Source organism: Alexandromys fortis, unplaced genomic scaffold, assembly GCF_014885135.2.
Source record: "Alexandromys fortis isolate MF-2015 unplaced genomic scaffold, M_Fortis_MF-2015_v1.1 scaffold_93, whole genome shotgun sequence".
Taxonomy (NCBI): Eukaryota; Metazoa; Chordata; class Mammalia; order Rodentia; family Cricetidae; genus Alexandromys; species Alexandromys fortis.
In genome coordinates, this window is record NW_026067970.1 from 2,714,298 (window position 1) to 2,742,151 (window position 27,854).

Below are 27,854 nucleotides of genomic sequence, written 5' to 3' on the forward strand. Positions count from 1 at the left end.
TATATATAATAAAGTTCTTGATATATATCCTTCATTGTTCTTTTCTTCATGTATGGTGCAAATAACTGTTTATTTGTTGAATTAAAAATGGATTTTTTTTGTAATGCTGAGCTTTCCAACTTTGTGATCTTTCTTACTTAACCTATCTTGCTATAATCATTCACCCACTTTGTTTTAGTTTGATAATGTGTCCCATTAAATAACGTAAAAACTTAGAAAAACGTTCTTTTTCTTTTATCCATTGTGTGTGTGTCAGCCCAATGTTAATGTCAGGAACCACCTTCCTGCACTCTTCTTCCCTATTCAGAATCTCTAAAGCAAACTCAAAGCTCAATGCTGATAGATTAGTCCTGTCATGATCCTGCTCTGGGGATCCCATCTCTGCCTTCCTTTCCAGGCTGGAATTACAGGCAGGCCACTACACCATCCGGCATTTAGAAGAATTGTGGGTGTCCAAACTCCTTTCCACATGCTTGCATGGCCAAATGTTTAATCACTGAGCCATCTCCCCAGCCTGAGAAAAGAATGGTTCTTATTGACATTTGTTTTTATCCACTCATACTTTGTACCATAAAAATATTACACATCTGTGTGCTTTCAACCCCAGTCACACAATCTGTCTTTCAGGTTAAAAAGATATCCTCTAGGGCCCGGGAGAAGGCTCAATGGGAAGGGACACTTCCTTCCAATGCTGTTGACCAGAACTCAATCCCTGGAGCCCATATGATAGAAAGAGAGAGCTACTCCGGCCTCCACACCATGCATGGTATACACCCTACCCCTAAATAGACACAAATAAATAATTTCTAAACAAAATTATGTCTTTTACTTAACAATGTCCTGTAAGATATGTAGCCAAACTACAGTCCCTTCCCTTCTACCAATGCTTAAAATTGTTCTATGCATAGAAGAGAAATAACTAAAATGATCACTGTTCCTATATTGCTAAAGAAACAATACAATCTAGTTATTTTAAATACTGAAAGAACAAAAATTTAAACATAATAAAATATTAATATGCATTACATACACAGGATAGGTTCAAGCTAAAAGTCAACCTCTTAGGAGACAAACAATGCTAGTCACATACTTAAAGCCCTTGGTTCAATCCCCAGCTGATCAGAAAATTCTCATATTCATAATAAAATACAGTTTTAGATATCAAAAGCACATGTACTATGGTAAAAAAAAAAAAACAAAATAAAACAAAAAAACTAAACAGCTATCTTAAAGAAATTTTCTATTAGTTATATACATTGTTTCATAGTCTAGGGTCACCCTGAAAAGAGTCCAGCAACTTCTGCTTGACTTTTATAAGAACTGGCTAGTGCTGCAACTGATTTTCATGTGGGAAAAGGTCGTCCTCAAAAGTGTCATACAATTGATGCTGTGCATGTAGATGGGTTTACATCGAAGCTCACGTTGTTAAATGAATGTGCAAGTTCATTATTTATACAATCCTACGTAGCATCCTTTAAAAATCTTTAATTTCAGCTGTGTGCATGTGTACATGCACGTGTGCCTCAGCACCTGTGAGGTCAGAAAACAATTCATAGCAATCAGGTATCTCCACCAAGGGGGTTCCTAGGATCAAACTCAGATAATCAGGCTTGGCAGCAAGTGCCTTAACCACTGAGCAATCTTGCTGGCCCAGAACATCACTTTTTTAAGTAATCTTTTAGAATAAGTAGCATGCATGTTTTATCATTTTTATATACTTCAGCTTCTTAAGGGACGGTCTATGAAAAAAGAAGAAAATGTCATTTGCTGTCATAAATTATGATCAAAATAGTTGAGCCATTTTCTTATTTTCTATTCCAAGTTTTAAGGAACAGACCCCTTCCTAGACAAATATGAGTGCATATGCTCAGAGTGGCCCCTGCTCAGAGCTCTCCATCGTCCATTTTACCGGAAATTCTAATTAGGAAGAGGTACACAGAGATTCCTCTCTACTTCCGTTTCACTTTAGCTTCCCTACATTCTCACCCTAGAGGTTCCAGAATCTTATCCATGAAGTGATTATGGTCTAGCCCTCACTCAGATTTGTAACAAATGCCCAAGGGGACCCTTCGACCTATCATTGACAGGCAGAGCCAATATATGTCTTCCAGCCTAGTGAATTCTTTCACCTCCCCTTGGAGATCTGCTGTGATGCCGTATGGTTAGAGGCCTCCGTTCACAAACAATGAAAATAAATGAAAAACCGCCTCAACGCAGAGAGTGGAAACTCAAGTCACTGTACAGTGACTAACAGCTACTGTACACACACTACTTCAGCGCACAAACGCCACACTGTGTGTTCAATAAGGAGGACCCTTGAAGCTTTTGGCCTAATTATTTCTAACTTTATCTGATCACTGAATGTATATATTAGCACCCCAGCATATCTCCAGCCACAGGATTAGATTAAACTTGTAAGAGTAATCTACAATGATACCAAAACAATCATTAACTTGTATCTTGGATTTTCCAAAAAAGAAAGACAAGAAGCTCATAAAGAGAAACTGCTTTCCTTTGGATGTTACCATATCAAAATGCAGCTCTGATAGCAGCCATGCGATCATTTATAAATAAAACATTGCCTGTTATTCTTTTTTAGCATGGCATTTCCTCCTTTTTAGCTGCTGGTCTCAAGATATATTTCTCTTTAAAAAAAATAAAAGTAAAATGTGTTTCCAAAGAGAGAAAATCCCAAGTACATCCTTATGTTACAAACTATATAAAAATCTGTCACTATTTATGCTACAAGTCTAGTCATCAATAAAGTGCTTTTTTTTTCAATGTACCACTCAAAAATCAATTATATCAACTCGTTTGTATAGAGGAAAGAGCACCTTTCACGCAACTACTATTAATGAGCAGACGTGACTATAGAATCTCCATCTGTTTCTCTGACAAAGCTGTGGCTTCTCTGGTCTCTCATTGAAATTCCATTAATCTGGTGTAGCAAGGTCCAATGCGAAAATCAAAACTCCATCTAACCCTTTATCAGCTCTCAATAACCTACATGTGAACTCTGCCTGTTAGCACACAGCAAGTTATGATTTTGCTATCCATCAGGCAGCTGGCCAATAAAAAAAAAAAAAAAAACACCAAACCAAACAACAACAACAACAACAAAAGCAGGCAGGCTGGAAAGAGCATGTCTGGCAGGGTTTGAAGATCTTGTTCTTGCTTCTGTTTCAGCCCATCAGTGTGGACAGGGTGTCTGGACGTGGGGAGACCGTGCGTTTCCTCCACGGCTGTGGTTTAATTGCTAGCAGCCATCAAGTCGAAGCATCACTGAAGTGTGTTTGAATTTCATTAGAAGATATAACTTATGCTACTTTCCTACAGTACCTAATAAACCATAAAGAAACCAAAACACATATGGCTTGAGGGAATAACTGGAAAATTAGGTGGCCATTTGGGAACTGGGTGAACTTTTGAACCAGAGGAACAGAGAAAAAGAAATATTAAAGGGAAAGGCAGACTTAGAATTCAGAGATGTGCAGGTTTGACCTTTGCGATACCTTGAAAATTACATTAACTCTATGAAAAATACATTATCATGCTTAGAGTTTATAATCCATCAACATTCAGATACTGTTAGTGCCTACCATAAGGTAAAAGTCAAAAGGACAAAATTACAACCTGACTTGACAAAGGCTGAACCAGCTATAGCTATTGTTAAATGCATTTTTGTAATTAGCACATCATTAGACTGATGGTGTAAAGGAAATTATACTCCACAAATCAAAGAGAACACAGACGAAATCTAAGCTGCTTTAAAAAGCAAACTAATGAGATGATATGTCGGCATAGATGTCCAGTGACTGTCTAGAAATTCGCCTACCATGTAGCAAGAAAATGTAAGGCTGCTGCAACCCTATTACTAACACACCAAAATGAACCAGAATAAAAGCAGGATGTCTAATCCGCTTAAGATTGCTAGAGCTCTAGTAAATAAACACAGACACTTAACAAAAAACTGGTGCTATACATAATATGCCATTAAATATGTTTTAACAGGTTTTCATATCAATCTATTTCTTCTATATTTTGATTCTGAAAGCACATGAATGATAATTTTTTAAATTTGCTTTACATTTATTTGTTTACGGGAGTGGTGCACGCATGTACCACAGTACTCATAAGGAGGTTGGAGATCAGCTTGTGGGAATTGGTTCTCTTTCAACCATGTGAGTCCTGGGGATGGAACTCAGGTCTTCAGGCTTACCTACTGGGCCATCTCACCATCCCCCAAATTATTTATTTTTAAGAAAGAAGACAATAATCATAAAAGTATTCTATACTTCAATAACAACTCACTTATCTAAAATTTATTAAACTATTTCTAGATACTGTTGGATTATCTTTTTAAGTTGCAAATGTTTTATATTCAACATAATGGCCCCTATATATTGTTATTTTTGAGAACTTGATAAATCTACTTGATGAATATCGTCAACATATTTAGTCTTTTGAATATAAATACATGTATGCACACACACATACACATTTTACAGAGAAGCAAAACAAATAATTGTAATGAGTCTTAACATAGTACAACTTAAACAATAATTCATTATTTTGCCTGAAAATATTATTTTATCAATTATAAAATGCTAAAGATGAGCACAGAAAGGGTGATGTTTAGTTACGGACAGCAAGTGTGGGTGAAAAGAAATGTGGATCTTTGTAAAAGATAGAAGACAGGAAAGACTCCCCCTTTAAAAGCAGAAATTAAATGCAAAAGTTAACAGAAAATGGATTCGATTATCACTGCTACACATTGGACAAAGTTCTGGATATAAAAAGGGGTGTTTTGTTCTGAGTCAGTGGTTAGAATGTTTATCACTTATGCATGCACTTGACTTATCCCTGTTCTGCAATAGACATAATTTTATACCTCATAAAAGCAATTTATGTTTCCAAAGGGAATGATCTGGACAACACAGAATGTGGAGTGTTCTGAGGCAGGACGCGCATTTTCATTCAGCAATTGTACTTAGAGACGGAGCTGCACAGTTTGATCATCATATGGTGGCAAAAGCATCCTTCATTTCTATGTCTATGTGAAACTAGGAGCGGCACAGATTAATATGCATAGCTAATGCACTGGTATGCATTTTTAATTTATAACTACAGATCACTCTTATGAGGTTTCCAGAGTATAGATTCACTTGACTATCAAAAAGGAGGCAATTCTCCTAAAAGTAAGATTCATAACTCTGACAACAGTCCACAGATTTTAAAAATCACTAAAATATAAATAATAAACTCAATTACTAATTCGATTAACACCATACACCATACTATTAATGCATAATATGGTGCAACTTTAAGTGGTAATCAGAAAACTGAAAATGTGTAGTAAAAGGGCATTTGGAAAGAAAAAACCTGTCTCAATATGAGAAGACAATGTAGAAATAATTGATTTAATATTTTACGAACTCATTTTGTATGAAGTTTTAAGAAAAAATATACCAAATATCTTTTTCATTATTTATACAATAAATAATACAAAAATATCATTAAGGGGCACAATCAAATATTAAGCAAGAATCTGATAATATTAAATTAACCAACAAACTGTTACTAAGAACCTTCCCATAACAATACCAGCACTTGCCAAAAAATTCTATTAGAGAGAATGTCCTTTTACAAAAGAAGAAAAAGAAGAGGAAGAAGCACCTACGCACTTAAAAAGCCTCCCTGGGACCACTAGAGAGAGCTCTTCCATTCCTGAAAGGTTCTGTTAGAGGTGAGGAACCCTGGCCTGTGCAGGCTGGTAAGCCCACTCCCTCTGCATGCAGCGGTCTTGTATGACAGTGCCTAAGGTATATTCTACGGTAGAGCATCACATACCATCAGAGGGGCCATCGTCGTCCTTATCATAGCGTTCTGAGGCTAAGGAAACACTGTCTGGAGGTCCAGCAAAGGGATCATCATACTCATCCCCCTCCTCAGCATCACCTATAAATGAATCAGAGAAATGCCTTTTAGGATTTGCCCATGGAAAATAATGGTGCGCTGTCAAAAGGAGTCAGTTTGACCATTCAATTTAGTTCCTGAAACAGGAAAAAACAAACAAACCATCCTCTGAACTATGTAACACCAGGTTTGACTTTATTTATATGGATCATGATATATATGACTTAGTAAATATGTTTAAAGGTCAGCAGACAACTGCTTACTTGTGAACCAAAAAGATCCAGTTCCAAGATCAAAAAGGTTTCTGCAAATTCAAAAAACAGAAAAAAAGATTAAACAAGACAAATAAGGTAATCTAACAAAAACTGAAAAGTGGAAAACACAACAGAGAAAATTCAAGTAATCCCCTTTACCTCCTCAATAACTTGAAAAATCGTAATGAGAAAGTGACTACGTAAAGCCACATGAATGCTGCTTTCATTAAAAGTCACCACAGGATCATATTAGATTAAAAATAGTTAATTTTCAAGAGCAGACTTCATTAGGGGAAAAATGCCTTAAGACTCATATAATCCCTCTAAATTCAAACACGGTACTCTACAAACACTTCCCGTTTGCACCCAGTAGTATGTAAGCCACTGTTTTCAAGTGGCAGCCGGTTCCCTATTTGGTTCCCAAATCCTAGGTTGGTTTGCAGGGGTTTGTTTATCTATTTGCTTTACATATTTAATCCCCATGATAAGAGCTTCTGGGATTTTTTTCCCCATGTACTTAGTTAAAAAGTATGTTAATACTTAAAAAAAACAAATTAGCTATTTGCTAAGCCCAGTTATATACACTTATTTTCTTATGAATTAAACAACACAGGAAAACATATGCTTAACAGTGTGCTATTTGTTAATAACTGAAATTATCTGTTTTCAGTTGAAGGAAATTTTGCCAAAAGGATATATACGTGCTCTGGCATCCATGCAATGGGATGTGTGTGCGTCCTCTGGCATCCATCCAATGGGATGTGTGTGCATCCTGACATCCATTTGATGACATGTGTGTGTGCATCCTGACATCCATCCAATGGGATGTGTGTGCATCCTGACATCTATCTAATAGGATGTGTGTGTGCATCCTCTGACATCCTTTTGATGGCTGCTTCCTATTTTCCTGCACATTTTGAGTAGACATTGCCTCCTTCAAGAAAACACTGTCTATATAATTTAAGAACTAAATGCTAATTTCTACTTCCTTATAATGTTCCTATGCCATGAGCAACTATCATCCTAATCTTCAAAAACGTAAAGATGGTGGCATCCCTCCTAAACACAAGGGCAGGATACAGACAGCTATCTCATCATCTTTACCAATTCTATCACTGATACACTAACTATGGTAATATCTCTTCCCCGTTAGAATTCCAAGGAATGCGTACAGATGCTACCAACTCTTCGGATCTCATCTTTCTTGGGAAATTCAAGGTACTTTCCAGAACATTAAACTATTTCTCTTATGAAGAGAGTGCTGATTACAAACATAAAAAGGAGCCTCATGAAAAGCTACTAAAAATATTTTGAGCATGTTGTGATAATACATGGGATATATAGTAAAGATCACAGAATTTTCAGTTACTTTTCACTGCTATGCCCTATTTTTAATGAAGTAAGAATTGTTGTATTAGTTTTCTGAAGACACTTTACACACTAAAAAATAAAAAATAAACCTTGCTGAATGTTTAAGGTATCAGAATGTTTCATATACATTACCAGAACTTAGCATTTGGTATACCAGGTGCTATAACTACATAAAACAATAAAGTTAAGTAATCCATGAATTCAGATACTCGGGCTTAATACTCACATTCTATATGGAAATGATCAGGTAAATTCAAAACTTCCTTGTAGTTTTAAAAATCAAGAGTTTAACTTTTGATGTCTATTATCTATTTTAATATATATGTATGTGACCATATATGCATAGGTTCACATACCAATATGTATTATATGTATATGTTATATATAACAAAGATTATAAAAACCATAACATCAATAACATTTGATGTAAGAAAATTTGTTCTATAAAAATCTGTCACAGACATGTTGAAGATCTGTTCGGTTATGTTTTTTTTAAAAAAATAATGTTTGGATTATATATGAAAACAAAATTGTCTTCTGCTTCCTTATTGGAATAATTGATTTTTTAAGTCAGTGTGATATTTGTATTTATCAAAGACAAGCTAAATTAAATACTGCTGTGGGAAAATACTGTCTTCCCCACACCACCACCCTCTGCTCCCAGGAACTGCTCCAATTGTACAAGAATCTATACAGTACTTGTGTGCGGAGCATTCACCTTTTCACACTGCATTAAGCTAAAAGAACACTACTTTCAGCATGGCTTTATTGCAAAGATGGGCCATCCCTTTACCCTCCTTCCTCTGATTTTGTCTTCCAGCCATCTTCCCATCTAATCAAGGGGGAAGGCTGTTCCCTTCTGAGGCTCTGTAACTGAACACAGGGGTCGCTGTTGAGTAGCACACAGCATCTTTCCTCCCCAGGGCGAAGTATCTATAGCTATACCTGCTAAGGCTTCTATAAATTAAATGGAAAATGTTCAGTGTGTGTGTATGTAATAAAATAGTGAACTCAAATCAACAATGGGCATCAGGTAAACGTATCCAATACAATTTACAGGCATAATTGAAAGCATTACAGACTAATCAGACATCTAAAAGAAAAGCATGCTCGAGTGTAATGTCTGTAGAGTCATTAGTTGGCAACCATTCTATTACAATCACACATAATGTCCGTGGTGCCTTGAGCCTGTGCCAATGACAACAGCATAAATTTTGCATCTCATTTCGGTGGTCATAAAATTAATGATCAGTTTAAAAATACTTCTTTGTAAAAGTTATTGCGCAAAGAAAAGACATGAATGTGTCCCTGTTATGTACTCACAAGGATAATTATGGGGTTGTTGCTCATTAATACTGTTTCTTGTTTCCCTAGAAAAGCATTTGATTTATCCCACAACTTTCAAAAGTTTAATTAACGATACAAAGTTAACCATCTAAAAGACAATGATCCAAGGCTTCCCCGTTCCTGCATTTTAGTGGCAACTTCAAGGCTTAATTGTACCACAGCAGCATAGGACCCTGATAACTACTTTGAAATTTATAATGCTGCTAGCCATCCCTTTTCACATGGCTTTTAATCAAGTACCATTTTCTTAAATGCCTACAGACGCAGCCTACAGCGACTGCATAGACACGACCTCTACCACCACTGAAGGCATTCTGCCCAATTTATCGCCTATTTTGTCAAATACAACCCTATTTTAAATATAATCAGATAATCAGCCAAATATACCTAAAATTTAGAGCCTATTTTATATACATATTGAAATATCACTTATATCCATAAATATGTAGAGCTGCTCACTTAAAGGAAATTATAACTAAAATATAGTTTAGAGAATAATCGTTCTCTTACAAAGAGCATCAAGGACAAAATCTGGAGAGATAACTCCAAGTAAAAACAAATTAATTTCTAATTCTCTATCAGTTAATTTAACCAATCTAATTTCTCAAGCAATAACATACAGTGAAACGTACAGAATTATGCATTTACTTTGTAGTTTCTTAGGGGAAGTTCAGTTTTTAAGTCACTAAATGACAGAAGATTTTCCTCTTATTCTTAGAAGGCCAACTTAACAGCCAACAGGTAATAAACATAACTCACACCAAACTGAGGCAGAGATTCAAAATAAGGCCATCATTTCTCTGGGACTCCTTGGAAACAGGCTTCTACCATTACGGGCCCCATTATCTCAAACATGCTTTAGCACACTTGTAAAAGCATGAGGAGGGAGGGGCGGTGGAATGGGACTCGAGTTTAATTTGCTCAGATTTCATTATGGAGTTAACTTTCGATTGAAAATATAGTGTTAGGAAGGGTAAGGAAAGGAAATTAAACCCCAAGACTCACGCCTCCATTATTCTGACCACTCCACAAGGACACACTAGCATAACCCTCTTACCTAACAGTCATGCTATTTTTAAAAAGTGACCCATTAATAAGCTTAGATAATACAAATGAGAAGGTCAAAGGAAACTGCTTTCTAAATAAATCTGTGCATAGTTAACAATACTGATAGAGTCTTAAGGGCGAAATCTATTAAATGTTTCCACAATTAGAGGGAAGAGAAATGCTACAGGGAAAGGTGAGAGCCCCGGAGCTGTGGCATCTAAAACAATCACGTGAAACACCAGGTGCTGGCCAGCGTGCAGCACTCAGCAGAGTGCACGCCTAGATGCCTAGCACAGGAAGGGAAGGAGGCAGGGAAAGAAAAACGCTAGATACTAGCAGTTACGAAACTGAAAAACGTTCTCTTGAAATGGCATCCCATTTAATATCTACTTCTTTTAATGACTTAGACATTTCTAAAATCTTCAAATCTGAACTTCTGAATCAAAATTAACTTCAATCCTCTTGAAAATAAAGTGGTGAATACACACTGGACAGTACTTACTGAACATCTGCTACGTGTTACATTATCTTATTCCAATAAATCTATAAAGGGAGTAATGCCAAAATCATTACTGAGACTAATACAAGGTAAAGATTTCACCAGAGTATAACTATTTGTCATGGACCTAATATACATTAAAATTCTAGCTAATGCTCAATTATAAGCAGTCTTTACAAAATACCAATGTGTAAACTGCAAAAATAATTATTTTAAGTCATTTTAAGAGACCTATGATAGAGAACAATTAAAAAATAATTATGCTATGGGTATGATAGTGTACATATGTGATCCCAGCTTTTGGGAGGCAGAGGCAGGAGAATCCTGAGCTAGAGGCTGGCCTGGGCTAAAAAGAGAGACGCTGCCTCAATAAAAAATTTTAATCACACAGCATAATTCCAATGTGTAGAGACCTTAAACCTAAAGGATTAGGGTTCAGCAGAACACTTGATAGTATCAAAACCTATTGTAATTAAGAAACTAACATTAGTTATCTGTCTTGCTCGAGAGTTCCACAGTGACAGGAACGTTTTTACTTTAGATGAACAGGCAATGTTTCTACTGAGCACAGGGACTATACCAAGCAAACTATGTTCTGCCTAGATTCGAATATTTCTTAATAAAAATTAAAGCATTTAGATAAACAACTGATAATTATTCTAAAGTTAACAACTTCACAGATCTATTCAATGGGGAATCTGTGCCCAATTATATAAGGAGAACCTTAAAAATCAAATAAATGGGAAGGGAAGTTTTAAAACAATATGTTCTTTTGGAAATAAATATAAATCACAGTAAACAGTAAGCCTCAACATTTAAAAGCCACTGGAGTTAAGCAAGCTATTCTCATGAAATGTCAGAATACCAAATGAAATCTTTGAAGATCTATACAGTCTAAAAGTGCAACTATCATATCAATTTAACTAGTTTTAAAGAATGAATACTTCAACCTATAAAGTCTGCTTTGGTAAATCCCAAGATGCGAGATTTTCTGTACTGCAGGAGAAGGAACAAAGAAGGAAACAGACCCCTGTGAACATTACAGAAATTAGTGACTATAATTATAAATGAGTAAATCTCTAATTATTCATTTTAAGAACTATCTCCCTGAACCTCTTTTTCACAATAACAATATTAAAATTAACCTATCATTGACTTACCAAAGGATGTGAAACAAGAGTACACAGGGAAACCCTGTTTCTGCTCACTTCACTGTGTTCCTATAGCAAACAGGACAGAGAAAGGAGGAAGGGGGGCACTTCAAAACACAGGAAAATGCCCTAAATGTCCAGGGGAAAACGTAAGCAGGACAGTAGCATCAAAACAGAACTGAATTCATTCAACATGGAGATCTTTTAAAGATGCACGCTGGGTGATCAGTTGGTAACTATTAAGTCTATGTCCTTTCCTAGTCCTAATAAGCTACAAAATAGTCCTTTTAGAACAAAGCTGAATGTATTGTGAGGGTGTGATGACATAAAACTACTCAGCTTCTCATATTTCTCCAAGGTATACATCTAATTTGTCCACGGGCTTACTTTGTGCAGGCATTCTTGGTGATTAGTTAACTCAATACAGCAGGACTGAGATGCAAATGACTTATTCAGAGGAAAATGATTATGGGGAAATCTCTGCATTCCACCTTATTTGAACTCTTATTCTAGGCTCATTTTTCAATTTCTATCAAATACTATACAAACTTCCATTCTCTTTGGAGACAAAGAATGTGTCTCGGTAATGTAATTTTAATATCCACACACCTGAACAACTTCTAAAACAGAATCCCACAGGGAAAGCCCCTGCACTATTACTAAATGACATGCAATTATACAATGGCTTCCCATTATCATGTCTTCTTAGCTTAAAATTTTTTAATGTACAAATAATTAAGCCACAATAAGAGCTCAATAAATTATCAGTGCAGCAAAATATGCCTTTGAAGACAAGCTAAGATATGGTATCTAACACTTCTTCACAAATAACGCACTGTGTTAGAAAAATCATGATCAAATGGACACACTCATCTTTGTATTCACCTAAGGAATGCAGCAGGATAAGCCCTCAGTTCAGATTCCCTGCGGCACAGAACTGTAAGTTAGAAAGGAGGAGACATTTTCCTGCTCTTAGCTTTGATCATGCTTACAGCATCTCAGTACGGCAAATCCTCTCCCGGTCCACATAGCTCACATCGGTGTGACTTGTTGGGAACTGACTGGGTGTGTGGTGCTAAGAGCTTGGTGTCCTGGGGTTGTGGCTGTTCTCTCATCTACACTCCTCTCAGATAAACAGGGATCGCTATTGGGAGCCAGTAAAAAGGTGCCACACTGTCTTCTCGCCCACACTGAGAACTAGTCCCACAGATTAACAGACCTCCCAGTGCAGTCTTCACCCTGATATGCACAAGCTGAAAGTCATGACCTGTGAGTTAGCACCGTGGAAATAAGGACAGTACGCAAGTCCTCTCAAAGAACTGGAAATACGAAGGACCTGGAGCTTCCAGTGCCTTCTAATCAACAGTCTCTCGGATCTAAAGCAAACTGTCACCTCACCTGCACTCCCATAGAGTTCAAAAACAATGAAACCAAACTCTTATCTCTAAAGTACATATTTATTCAAATCAAAAGAACCAAAATAAAAATAAGGATCAGCATTTGAAAACATATTATTCATGCTATCAAATAAAATTTGTAACTATTTTTACTCAGCCTTTAAAAACATGACCTAAGGGCTAGGGACATAGCTCAGAGGTTAAGTGCCTTCTAGCATGTGTAAACCCTGTGTCCCATCTCACGCCACAAAAGCATGACTCATGATCACCCAGCCTATGTCCACCTACACCCCCATAAAACAATCTCTGTGGTGTGATACAACAATGGGTGACAGCTCACCTCTGCTTCATCTAAGTACTCTGTGTGCAACCGTAGGTACACGCCTGATTGTGTGTGCAACAACTGCAGGTACACACCTGACTGTGTGTGCAACAACTGCAGGTACACACCTGACTGTGTGTGCAACAACTCCAGGTACACAGCTGACTGTGTGTGCAACAATTCCAGATACATGCCTGATTGTGTGCAACAAATCCAGGTACATGCCTGACTGTGTGTGCAACAAATCCAGGTACACACCTGATTGTGTGCAACAAATCCAGGTACATGCCTGACTGTGTGTGCAACCGCAGGTACACGCCTGATTGTGTGTGCAACAACTGCAGGTATACACCTGACTGTGTGTGCAACAACTGCAGGTACACACCTGACTGTGTGCAACAACTCCAGGTACACTCCAGACTGTGTGTGCGACAACTCCAGGTACACTCCAGACTGTGTGCAACAACTGCAGGTACATGCCTGACTGTGTGTGCAACAACTGCAGGTACATGTCTGACTGTGTGTGCAACAACTGCAGGTACATGTCTGACTGTGTGTACAACAACTGCAGGTATACACCTGACTGTGTGTGCAACAACTACAGGTACATGCCTGACTGTGTGTGCAACAACTGCAGGTACACGCCTGACTGTGTGTACAACAACTGCAGGTACACGCCTGACTGTGTGTGTACAACAACTACAGGTACACGCCTCACTGTGTGTGCAACAACTGCAGGTACACGCCTGACTGTGTGTGCAACAACTGCAGGTACATGCCTGACTCCATGTACAACTACAGGTACATGCCTGTACTTAGATTGCTCCCACTAACAAACATAAAACCTTAAGATTATGAAGTGTGTAGGATTCTAGATGTGCGTCTTAATGTTCCTCTCAGCAGGGGGAGCTAGCACTCTCATCTTGAAGGTCTGAGCACAGTATGGAAAGTAAATTTTTGATCCCAACTATAAAATTTCAGAATGTTAGATTATTTCTTGAAGGTCTCCACAAAAGAAAGTCATTTCAGATTTGAATTTACCTTTGTCTTGAAATTCCTGAAGATAGCTGCAAAATAAAGAAAATAAAACATTTAAATGTGGTTGAAAACCAAAGCAAGGTCTAATTAGTGGCAATAATTTAAATCTAAAATCTATATTATAAATATACATCTAGAGAAAAACTATTTCTATCCTGAAATGACAATTCCAAGAGGCTTAGGAATTTATAACACATGTATTTTAAAAGATTTAAGTCTGAAAGAAAGAGAATTTTTAAAAATCCAATAGCAGGACATATATCTTTAATATCTATATCACACTTATTTATTTAATGCAGTAACAATTTAAAGGATTTTCTTTTTCAAGATCTGATGGGTAGTAAAATCCTAAAATATGTCCTCAGGCACTCAAAATAAACACAGCATTTTGCTAGCATACTTAAAAAAAACATACAACTATAAACAAAAACGGTACTACATCTGTGTTTAAAACCAGTATAATGGAAACATTTCTGTCCTTTAAAAACACTTCACATTAATAAATCAGCATGTAAAATTTAACTCCATAACAAACATTAATTACAGAGTTATTTCCGAGTAGGAAATTAGTAATAAAAGGTAAGTAACTTACATAGACTTTACATCTTTTATCTTCTTAATGAGAGATTCTCTCTTTTCCTTTGCTTTCTTGGATAAATTTTCCCCTTTCAGTGTGTCTGCTACAAATGTTTCAACATCTAAACCATGAAATAAAAAAAAAAAACAGGATACAAATTATAGAAAAGAACCATTTTTGTGAAGACAAATAGGTCAAAGATTATTTCTGCACTTAAGTGTTAATAATCCATGGTAATTATTTATCAGTCCAAAGCATAACAGTTGAAGTATGTTTCAAAAACTAAGTTGAACAAATCTGCTCACCACTTAGATAATAAAATCTGTATATTCAACTGATGCTTAGCACAGCAAATGCTATTTGAATGTATGCCACCATTAAACCAGGAAGAACACAAGCTTTAATAAACTATGGTGCCCCATGAAACAAATTCTCTTTTTCTATAAAGCAAGTGGAAAGTGTTTATGCAAGCGCTACTGTTGTTTTATAATTAAGTTGCTATAAGAACAAGTCATTTGCAATATTTTATAAAGAGAAGCTAAAATCTCTGGCAAGAGTGTGGTTTGTTTGTTTTTTTTTTTCTTTCAGTATAATCCACTTTCAGAAACACATAATATCTAAGGCTTAACGGAAAAAATAAATCCTTTTTTTTTCTAGCCAAGATTCCCAAACTATACCCTCCTTGCTACCTGCCCCACTCGTGCTGGCCACCCGAAAATCAAACGGTAACCAGCTATGCTTCCCACCTTGCTTTTAGTTACCTGGAATACTATTTAAATAAAGAAGTGAAAAATGGGTTCTTCTATTATGTAAAAATGTAGTGTCTAGGAAATAGATTTCTATGGCTTCATATAATGTTTTCCACAGTCTCTTCCGAAATTATAGTAAACTCCTAAATATTTGGTTGGCTAATTCTCTCTCCTGTAAAGTCCAAGAGATTGCTGGATGTTTCTAAGATGTCCATTCTTATTGTTCATAAAATATTGGATAGCTTACATGTATTTTATTTTCACAATTTCATGGCTCACTTTAAAACATCTCTAAAAGAATTACATTAAAATTTTAAAAATCACCCACATTTCACACTGGAAAGATGTGTATCTTTCTTTTTATCTAATTACTCTGTCTCTTAGTTTACGTTGGTAAAAAGATCAAAACATAATATTACACACAAGTAATGAAAAGTGCAATAATCTCAACTGTATTTATAATGAACCACTAAAAACTTAATATATACACAGAATGTAATCAATTTTAAATTCTTGATTATAAAAAATATTTTGCTTCAGTGAGGAATATGGATTAAGCTGTTACAGATTTATAAAAGTGCTTAATTTTTGCTAAACCAATGAATATAAGAGGAAAAATAAAATTAAAACACAAAACAATCTCTTAATAACTTCTAGTTTGAAGCCCAATAACAACAAATATGTTAAAAAGTTAAGTAACAAAATGAAATGAAAACAAAATGTCCTGGCTCCTCTTTCCTTCTGTGGCCCCTAAATTAAGGAGTAAACAGGCATCGTGAGAAGCCAGTGAAAGTAGGACAATTTCTCAAGTGGGCTCAAAACAGTAAAACTTGAAGCAACAGCTTCCACCCACAGGAGCAAGTCTCCTTTGGACAAGCAAACTTTAAGGGGAAGGAAAAGATCCTTGGCTTCCATAGTATCCACACAGAGACTGTTTTTAAAAGGCAGACCAAGTGACAGCAGGCTTCTGCTGCCAGCTCTCCCAAACTCACCCTGTACGTGCAAGACTCAGGGGCACATAGACTGGTGAACAGTCTGCTTAATGTTATTTTCACTCAATGTTTGTCTTTAATTCCCTCTTCCACGAGTATTTAATTGCCTATTTTACATTTTCATTATGCAATCCCAGCTAAAACAAACAGGATCTATTTTCTATCTCCGGAAGCAATAACAGAACGATTACTGCCCGAGTTATTTCTTTAAAAGGTCATTTCAGTTTTCTAAAAATTCAGAAAACAACAAGAAGGCTACATGCTCTATGCGCTGCTTCCTAAAAGCTTCCCCAAAATGTTTTGAAGATGAGAACCCAAGCCTCTATTTTGAGAAAACATTATTAGGAAAAATTCGTATTTCTCGAGAGGGGGACTGAGTATGGAAAGCATCTATACTTCTAGAATAGTCTTTTTAAAAAAATTTATTTCCAAGCTTTTTCCTAGAAAAAGACTTTTAAGCACTTAGAAGGATTTTCCAAACATTTTTGGCTTTTTTAATAATTCTCCTAAGAAATGCGGAGAAGAAACTGCTTTGTTTGTGGTAGTGTTTAACAAGAACTGTGCTGGGAAAGGCTGCAGTAATCTGGTTTATTGGTTGCCCACAGACTTGGTTAGTATTTAAGCTTTTGAAGTCTAGGGTGCTTCTTAAAATACACACCGCATCAGAACTAGCGGATGGAATACGCTAGCCTGTCCTGGCAGCGATAGCGGTGCAGCGCAGTTCGCCGACTTTGCTCCCCGGCGCTTTAGTTAGCTCCGGAACAGGGACCAGGGACCATGATGTCCTGGGGTGCCCCAACCCTGCCTCTAGAAACCAGCCCAAACCTAGCCAGCCTTAAACCTCGAGGTTCTTGTCCACGTAGCTGGGAACGGAGAGCTGGGTGCAGAATGCAAAGCTTGGAGCGGTCACACCAGACAAATGGGGTTGGATCTGCGGCTTTGTACCTCAAAGCCAGAGTAATATTTCAAAAGCCAGCAATAAAACTCTTGGGTAAATCAAGCGCTCCTCTAGCTGGTTGAAAAAGAGATTTGAAGCTTTTTATTGTGCTCTAAATAGCCCTGCAAATGATAACGTAGCCAGCCGCAGTGAGCTAGCAAGCCGCTGTGGCCCTCTTTTACCTTCCTTTAGGGGTCGTGTCCTTCTGTTCATATGTAGATTTCGCGGACTCCTTTCGGCCTGTAATTCGGGGAAATGTGGTAATTTGACTACAAGAAAAGGTCAGCCTGCGCAGACTGGCCACTGGACCCGGGGATTGAGGTTTTACTTTACCCACCGGCGCCAGCCACGGAAAAGCAGGATGGGAGAGGCTACTGGCTCCTTCTAATACAGCCTTGGAAAGAAGGTGCCACCAATGCAACAGATCCTATAGTCCCCCAATCTCTTCTTATTCTCCGGTAGCCTCGAGGGCTGCAGGTCATCACAGCCTGCTTTGAACAGCAGAACCACCCCCATTTCCATGGGCCTCCAACCGCAAGTTAGCTACGGGAAAAGGTTACCCTAGTGAAAGTAAACGTGGTGGTAATGTTTGCTCCTGTTACACCTTAGCTTTGTCAAGAGGAAGCCTTCCAGTGGGAACAGCTGTAAAGATCTGGGGCAAGGCAGCTGGAAGAGCAGATTTACAACTGCTTTGTACATAAATGTTAAGGTCTGAAAACAAAATTAAAAGATGACGTGTTCTGGCTCAACAATCCTAAGCAGTTAAGTCAGAGGCCACTCAGGAGACATCTGACCCCTGAGAGGCAAGCACTTAACACCCTACCCACTGAATGATACTTCCATTTTCCTTTTTGTTTTCTTTTTCTTTGTACATATGAACTCCTAGAAAAACTGCCACCCTGTCTGTCTTCCTCTAGAGTGAGGACAGGGATAGAACTCTCTCTCTCTCTCTCTCTCTCTCTCTCTCTCTCTCTCTCTCTCTCACTCACACACACACACACACACACACACACACACACACTATGCTTTCTACTAACTTCCATGGAGATCAAATAGCAAAAAGGTATAAGAACAAAACTCTTCCAGTAATAAACTCCTCCAGGAGGCAGTGAGAGTTCAACACCTGCTCTCAGCATCCCCTCCACCACTACAGAACACCCTAGAACAAGACCTACAGCCTGGAGGTGGTAAAGGCCCTCCTCTCTCCACCTAGTACACACACACACACACACACACACACACACACACACACACACACCACCTCTGGAAGGCCTGAATCTGCCTAAAGGAGAAAGCAAGGACTGGGATGACTCCACCACCCTTTGCTAAGTCCCAGACCAATAAAATAACTGCACAAACCAATCCTGGCACCCCAGATGGCTTTACTACTTAATTCCACGTGTTTTCCTACCTTGTGGTGTGAACCAGACTTTTGTGTTCTTTGAGCTGTCTGTCACCCAACTTAATGCCTTAAACGTAAAGTCTATCTACACTTTCAGCTGCCATCAGAACAGGACCACACTTTCTTTCCTGTTAAAACAGGGAATGGACTGGTCAAACAGCTACCGGGGAAAATATAACAATCAATTAAACTGGGCACATGCAGATCAATGGAGCCAAATACCCAAAGTTGGAAACTGGCTAATTGAAAAGTTATTGATTGCTTTAGTCAGCGCCTTCCCCTGGATTACCTTGCACTTTCCCACGTTCCAGCTGAACTGCGGGCTTTTTTAACATGGAAAGAGACCTGAAGGAGCACAGACCACCAAGTGCAACGGCTGAAGCGTTATCTGAGTTTTATAATCCAATCAGCTACAAAATTCTCAAAACTGGCTTTACAAACTAAATGGTTTATTTTGATAAGAAGCTGAGCTGTTGAAAGATAAGCCTGGCCATCTTTCAACCTCTTTAGATTGATCTAATCAAAATCTTTTCACCACACATTTTCAAAGAAGCCACAGTGAGTAGCACATTATTCTGAGATTTATACTATATCCACCCACTGCTGGGTCGCATCCATTGTAATGTGTTCAGAATGTGATTGAAAAAGAAATGTAAACTCGGTGGAATGAAAAAAGATAGACTTGGCTTTAATTGAAAAAGACAAACTAAATGAATAATGAGTATATAAAACCTAGCCTATGCCACTTTTATCACCCATATACGACACTTAATGTTCAATTTATGAGAGACAACTGAACTGTGTTTCAAATCGCCAGAGGCTTTTCCTCCTCTGGCAGCCCTACCTTCTCTCTGTAAGTATGTCAAGCCGAATATCAGCTGAGATACACATACTTGGAAATCTTACAGCCCGCTCATTTTTTTTTTTAGTAAATTTAGAGGTTTTGAAAGAAACAAATGCTGATTAAGATTAGATTAACTAATTACATGTGCATAACACCAAGAGCCTTACTTAGTAATCCAAGGCAAAAACACTTTCAGTGGAAAGCCATGTCGAAATAGCCCCCAGCAAGAAAAAAGAAGGCATGTTACTCTTAAGATAAATAGATAAATAAATTTCCTAATGTTACATCTTCGCTTACTGATACTATTTGAGCCAGACAAAATTTCTATAAACTTCTGATCCCTTGATATGCAAACTCATATCCCTATCTGTAGAAGAAAGTATCTTAGAGATGCCACAGGCTGATTTCATTTTCAGATGAAATGTTCTCTTAGCAACTTTAGTCTCATTAGGTTCTGCTGCCAAAATGGGACAGGCTTGTTCCTGCTCTGTTGGACAATCCAGGTACTGAGAAGCAGGTGACGACTGGGGACTCAGTAGGTGGCACTCTTCCCTTTGCGTACTCAGCCAATGCTCCAGAAGAAATACTAGATAGGTATACCATAAATAATTCCCATATGGGAAATAAAACCAAAATGTTGACCAAATCATAAACAGGAATTGAAAGTGTGAGAAACAAACCATACTGTATTTGGCACTGAAAACATCCTACCTTGGTATCAACTGAATTGCGTTCTTAATCAAGTGCCCCTAAAGGGATTATTGATTATACTGCGTGAAGGTTTAAAAAGAAAAATATAGTTCTGGAAATCCCAACAGGGGGAAAAGGCAATATTTCTAATCAAAACCATCTGAACAAAAACTCAAGGTCACTTTGCTGAAACCATATAGTCACTTTGTTAAAGTTTGTTCTATTTGAGACGCAAAACTGATAGCTATTTTCTTCTAATACTAGTCTGAATTTCTTAGGACAGGCTCCAAAGCTACAGAGAAACCCTGTCTCGAAAAACCAAAAAAAAAAAAAAAAAAAAAAAAAAAAAAAAAAAAAAAAAAAAAAAAAAAAAAAAAAAGAAGAAGAAGAAGAAGAAGAAGAAGAAGAAGAAGGTAACACACCCTTCCAGCTTTCCTTTTAAAACGTGTTGCCGTGCTGTGAACGGAGGAGGAGTCCAAACACCCCACTGCAAACTCTGGCAAGCCCACGTTTAAAGGGTGATTAGACAAACGAGAGCAGCAGGCAGCGCTCCCAGAGCTGCTCACCTTCTCGCCTGCCAGGGGAGAACCCACATAAATCAAGACCGTTCTTGCTATTAGTCCTAGTCAAAATATTTGGGTATGGGGTAAGATTAAACGGCCAAGAATTGGGACTATCCTTTGGTTTTAATTATCCAAGATAAACCTGTTCTTCCATTGTTGGGGAGGGAGTCAAAGGTTGATTCAACAAGATGTTATATAAACTGTTCTAAAAAGAATAATTTAACACTTCTTATTTTCAAAAAATATAGGCCTTCGCTTTTTAGTATACCGATGCTATAGAAACTATAACTGTCCAAACTCTGTTGTCATTTTTCAAGAATATTACTGTGAGTTAGGAGTAGTAACTTAGTTTTGCATTTCCATACAGTGTTTTTAAAGAGGAAAGGAATGAGGAGGGGACAAATATTGCGATGGCAGCCTACAGTTATGATGTGAAAGCAACACGAAGACAAAGAAAAGGCACGATTACAAAAACTACATTTGAGCACCCATCTCCATAAAGCGAGCACTTAATACGTGTGACATATGACCACCTAGATAATCAGTGTATGGAACATGAAGTGAAATGTCTTTTTTCTCTCTTCTGAAAGCAGGGGATTTTAAATTCCTGTAAAGGTTGGTTCCTCATCTAATTCACACTGTGCCACAAATTTTAAGAGCCTTAACTACTCATAAGTACCAGGAACAGTATCTCATTTTCAGTTTAAATAAGAATGCCTAAGTAAGCCAGCAATCTCTCTAAAATCCAATCAATTAAAACACTGCACTCTAATTTTACAATTCTATATTTAATCATGTGCTATCACCCAAAACCCTTGAGTGATGGAGCCATCAACATGCATCCCAGTAAGATTCAAGGGTGAGATAACTCTGTAGTGCATAGTCTAGAGATGTTAATTAAACATAAAATCTTGACAATCATCTTTGAATATGTAAAAGTTGTTTAACGCCATGAAGAAGGCTAGCTCACTTGTTTAATTCCTTGACTACACACTGCACTGATGCATAAGCTAAAAACAGCTTCAAAAATAAAATGGAATGCAAACCTATAATTTACAAACATTTATTGTCTTAATATTTATTTTAATCCCTCATACATTTTATAAAAAGTAAATTTCAAAAACTGTGCTCGTACAACCTCTAACTTAAAAGATGGCACACTACACAGAAAGTTAGCATTAGCGGATAAATGATAATTCTGAGCTTTGGTTGGCATGATACAGAGAAAGCCACAAGAAGGACTTGCAATCTGTTAGTGTCAGAGAAAGACGGGTCTCACAGCCTTCATATCACACATTCTATGTCAGAAGTACAGCTGTGGATCCATGGGATAACTTGCTACAAGGGAGCTGTCGAGTTTTAAAAGATAAACAGAGGTAATTTTTTTATTAAAAATAGACCTAGAGTAACCTGAAAACACTGACGTTTCTGAAATAAAACACTTTTCTGATCTAATTATTAAGACCCTTTTGTAAACATGCAATTCCAGCATTGGACACCCCCCCCAAAAAGTTAACTATAATGAAACAAAACTGTCCTATAAGTGTTCATATAATGGAATAAACGCTTCCTTATATCACCGTCTACAGGTCTTTCATGGTTTCTCTTAGTGACACTCGTTAATGACAAGAAGCATTTCTCAGAATGACATAGTACATCATCACCCTGCATCACGTTCAAACACAAGTCTGTATTTGCATTTTTCCATCGTATTCATGACACAAACAACCCAACAAGGTATTACGATGCTTGCTCTCACAGTGTTGCAACAGTAACATATTTCAATTATTACATTTTAGATGACCTTGTTTCCCGATAATTAAAATACACAACGCACAACATAAGCGTCTAGGAGAAACTTTTTAATCCAGTTATCCATGATCAGCATCGGAAGAAATATTTTAGAAATAACCAAACTGAAACTATTCCAACTTCCAGAATCCTACAAGTATATGATGGTATCCAAGACCATCAGGATAGGCAAGTCTTATGCCACTCTAAAAAGAAGTATTTTCTACTTTGTGCGGAACTATAGAGCTTTCCCTGATCCTCAGGTGGAAACACACCCCTCCGTACACCACTGACCTAACAGTAGATTCACAATAGCACTGAGGAACCACATCTCAGCTCCCCCAAAGTTCCTATAAATGGGAATGTTAACGCGAAAAGGGGAAGATGAGGGTGCAAAGATGAAGTTCTTTCATCACATGATACAGGAAGTAGGACTTTGAACACATCCTTCCCTTTTTCACTGTAATAGTTACTGAGGCTGAAGGCAGTGGCCATTTGAAAATCGGGCAGCCCTCAAAAATGTAAACGTGTGACCTGACTGCTCAAGAAAATGGGGGCTTAGGAAATAGCACCTTTTCACTTCCTGCCTCTTAACACCAGCGGCCCTACAGTCTCTTTGCTAACAGATGCACCCCTGCTGGCCAGTCACTCTGGGCTACAGCTAGGACATCTATCTTCGCAGTTCTCACACAGGCATTCGGCAACATTTGCTGTCCATATCCCGCCCTCACTTTTCGGTCTGTAGGAAACTCTTAACCCTCCGGCTCTGAAGGGAAGATCAGTACATTTTGGCATACACGCCCACTCCCTTCTCGTCCGGCACCCGGGCACCCCGGCACCGCGATCCCCCTACTCGGCCCGCCCCCACGGCCCGCAGAAGGTGACGGCTGAGCGCTTCTGTCCCTGCCCGCTCGCCGTCCCGCGCCCCCGCCCCCGGTGTCACCGCCCCCTTCCCGCTCTTTACCTGCCAACAGATTCCTAATTTCCTCAGGGAGCGGGCCGGGAGAGGAGGTGCTGCTGGGGTTGGGCATGGTTGTGACTGGGACCTAGACTCGCTCTGGCCGTCCGGGTGAGCACCGCGGGGCTACGAGCCAGGACACGGCCAGGCCGAGACTCACAACAAGGAAGTCACCGGCTCTCCAGCCAGCGGTCGCTGGACGCCGGGCCCTGCCCCCGCCCGGGAGAATGGGGCGGGGCCGTGGGCGAGGGGGCGGGGAGAACGACCTTGGAGCCCGACTGCGCTTGCGCAGCCCTTGCTTTCTGGGTCCGAAGAAAGCGCCTCCAGGCAGGCCACGCCCACAACACCTCCGGGCAGTCCACGCCCACATATAGGAGGTGCTGGAGGAGGGGCCGCAGGGGGAAGAGAGCGGATTGGAGCTGGGTCACCTGACCGGGCCTTGAAGTGCATCCGCGCCATTTTTGGTACTGGTGCCGTAGCCACCCCTCACTCTTTCTCCAGGATTCCGGAAAATAACCTCTCCGCAATGCCTACACGTTTTCCTGTTAAGGGGAGGTCTGATTAGTGCTCGTCCCCACCAAGGTTTCACCCCCTCATCTGGTAACCCGCCAGGAAGTATCCACCCCCCCACACACGCACTAGCATGGCTCTCTTTGTCCCACTGATTGAAGGTAACAATATCCCGTTTTCCGCCAGTCCTTCCTGAGAAACGGGGGAGCGTTCTGATTGGCCCTGACGTTACTTTTCTACCTATTCTTGGAGTGAATGATTCCGTAGCTCTGACAGAAGTTGTAGACATTATCCTTTTGGGGGCAGGCACCCCCAACTTAGCAGGAAAGCTAAGTTGGTGCTACCAGTAATCCACCTGTATCGCTGCCCACCTATAAGTATTTTATAATCTCTAGTAGTGATTATAAGAATAAATACATAAAAATCTGTTTAATTTAGTTAGCAAAGACTGAACCTTCTGTCCTTAAATCTTACAATTTTACTCTAAAACTCAAAAAATAAGTTCTGGCCCTGAACTCAGGGATTCACCTCGCGAGTGCTGGGATTAAAGGTGTGAACTACTCTGCTCGGCTTTTTTTTTTCTTCCCTGCAGCTTTCTTTAGACCAATGTTCCTTATACCTTACCCTGCTCTAGAGTAACAAAGAGAAACTACCAACGTGTGGGTTCTCAACTCCTAGCCCAGAGATTCTGACTAAATGGAAACAAGTCTCTGATAAATAAATTTAAGCTGTGTTGAGATTTGATTTTGAGAACCATACTATTTCCTAATTCCTACAGAGTGAAATTTGTAGTAAGTGTCATCCCCACCTGGAATTCTAAGCCTAACACAGAATAATAGCTCTATTAATATTTCATCAAAAAATGTCAGGGCTGGGGGATAGCTCAGTGTATGTGCTTTGCATATGCAATTCCCAGCACCAAAGAACAAATACCTGCATTTTTTCAGAGAGTACTCATAAAAATTAGTACTCAGATGTACTATGATATTTATGTAATTCTCAAAGAGATAATAAACACTAATTTTAAAAGGAAGAATTAGAATATTTAGTTGCCCATGTCTTACAAAACAGCAGACAAAAACTTAACCACTGAAGTAAAACATGAAAAATAATAACAAAAAAGACACCTTCAAAGTGACTATTTAACTAAAATGGAATCAAAAATTCCACCCAGATGAGCAATGTGAAAAATTGTAAAAAGATTACTAAAAATTAAAATTCTTTTTTGTCGAGTTTAAAGTGAATTTTGTTCTTCCAACTGGAAAAAAATTGAGAACTGTCATTAAACTACAAAATCATTTCCTTCCTACATTGGAGACTATCCTATGGGTGGCTATGTTAAGAAAATTATTCCTCCCTTTATCCTACTTAAATAATTCTCCGTCTTGTCGCATTTTTATTAAGAGCCTCCAGATGTCCCAATCCTTTGTTGCCTTCAGATAGAATTGGCCACATTTTTATTCTTATGTCTTATTTATTTGTTCTCAGCTCATTCCACAAAGGAATTGGGGCGATTTGCTCTGTATCAAATAGACAGCTCTCTAGAGTAGATGAAATGGGCAGGGTCTACCCTGCTCATGATGACAAGTCATTCTTGTTAGCAAGAAACAAGAAACTTAAAATTGCCTTAAAAAGCATAGCATCTAGTAGTCCAAATCAAAAAGGCAATAACAGAAAAAGGACTTTTTGTATGAAACACTCTTCCCTTATTTAGAAAGCCATTTCCAGACACAGGTTTTGTCTGTGTCTATGATGGATGCACTTAGGCAATGCTTTGTATGTGCCATTGTTTTCAGTGTTGCTTGCTAAAGTTACCGCATTGCTTGTAAGATCGAAAGAGAAATAGAGAGAGGTTGGAAGAAATGAATCCTTACTTCTCGTCTCCAAATATTTCCATAACAATCCTGAAAACAAAATAAGAAACAAATATTTCCATAACAAAATCTAGTAGAAAAATCAATACTTTTCATACCTTAGTTGTATTAGGATTTAAATAATGATGGTGATGATAATAATAAATGAAACTTTAAATCTCAACCCAAAACAGGTTGGAGCCCCATCCCATTCCACAGGAAAATCCTAGACTCTTAGAAAGTCTCTTGATTTGTTTTCTCGGAAGTAGATCCTTCAGTTCAAGAAAATAATATACATTCTGCGGATTAAAACAAACCCCCTTCTCTATGACTTTCAAAATAAATGCAGAGTGCTGAACAAGGACCTGCCCACAGGGAGGCCTAACTTTAATGTACCCAGAAGAAAAGCTGACAGTGGCCTAAACAGTTTCCTTTTCTTTGCCTCTCGTCTTCATTTCTGTTTAGCTTTCATGTAGAAGAAAGATTATCCATAGGCAGAGAGTCTGTTATTTATTTCTGCATAATAAAAGTTGGCAACTTTAGTTCCACAGCTATGCTGGTCAAGGATCCCTGAGTGGACTGACATGATGACCTGCCCCCACACCTCACATGGGGCTCAGTGGCAGCCATTCACAGACTTGACCAAAGCTAAGAGGATCTAACTGAAGAGAGCTCAGCCCTGGGCTTCTGACTGGCACCCTTGGTTCCTTGTTGGCCACGGGAAAAGGCCTTAGTTCTTGACAACATGGGTTTCTCTTTGGGGCAGATGAATGCCCTTTCAATACAGCAGTTGGCTTTTCCAGAGCAAGTACCAAGAGATGAAACAACCAAGACAGACTTGTGCTCCTGTAAGCTGAGAATATTAGGCAAAGGAAGTAACTGAGATGCTGTTTAGTTCTAAGCTTAACCAATGAAAAAGTTTTAAACCTGTCTTTCATGTCACCTAGTAATGGCTTTGAAAGGGTGTTTAGAAGTTAAGATTTGTTTTGTTTCCAAACTTACGTTTATTTCCATTTGAAGTTTCTAGATATGATGTGAGTTTATCCTTGTGTAGCAATAAACAAGAAAAAATTATATTGTCATTGGAATTCATATGGCTTTATTCCCCCCCCCAAAAGATGTGACATTGAACTCAATGAGAACCATAAAATTCTGATAGAAGTAGTTCATGACTGAACTTTTAAGTTATAATGTCTTGTCTTGTGCCAGTGATCAAAGTCACAGCCTGTGCTCGCTAGGCAGATGCTCTACCACTGAGCTACCGTCCCAGCCAACACTAAAATTATTACACTTATTAGTATAGTTGAGTATGATAGCAAGTCAACAGACACAGCCATTCAATTTTCTGTCCCTCTTATTTGCCCTTGTACCCAGATTCTTTTCTGTCTAGAGCAATCATTTTAATATAAAGAGAATAACCAATTTTACATGGGCTAGATTTGAGTTCCAAGTTGTTCTATGTCTTTAGGATTCTGTAAGTTAGGAATAAGGTGAGAGAGCCCCCTCTCCAGTTCTGAACGCCTACACAGTCATAACCCTCCTCTCTTTCCAGACTCTCAATGCTCACACATCTCACGAACCATTAACACAAGACCTCATATGTGCTAAACACTAACTGAGATATACCACCAGCCTAGCTGTAAGGT

The 27,854-nt window shown here is 38.4% G+C and overlaps 1 protein-coding gene across 1 annotated transcript in view; it reads right to left on the reverse strand.

Moving 5' to 3' along the window:
• Window positions 1-24,071, reverse strand: part of Skap2 (src kinase associated phosphoprotein 2) — a 155,063-nt gene extending 130,992 nt beyond the window's left edge. The window contains exons 1-4 of the mRNA XM_050155487.1: window positions 23,852-24,071; window positions 14,935-15,040; window positions 14,346-14,371; window positions 5,851-5,958 (exon numbers count right to left, since the gene is read on the reverse strand). Of these exons, the coding sequence (XP_050011444.1) occupies window positions 5,851-5,958; window positions 14,346-14,371; window positions 14,935-15,040; window positions 23,852-23,918 (307 nt within the window). The 5' untranslated portion in view covers window positions 23,919-24,071. The remainder of the gene's footprint in view (window positions 1-5,850; window positions 5,959-14,345; window positions 14,372-14,934; window positions 15,041-23,851) is intronic.
• Window positions 24,072-27,854: the final 3,783 nt, after the last annotated feature.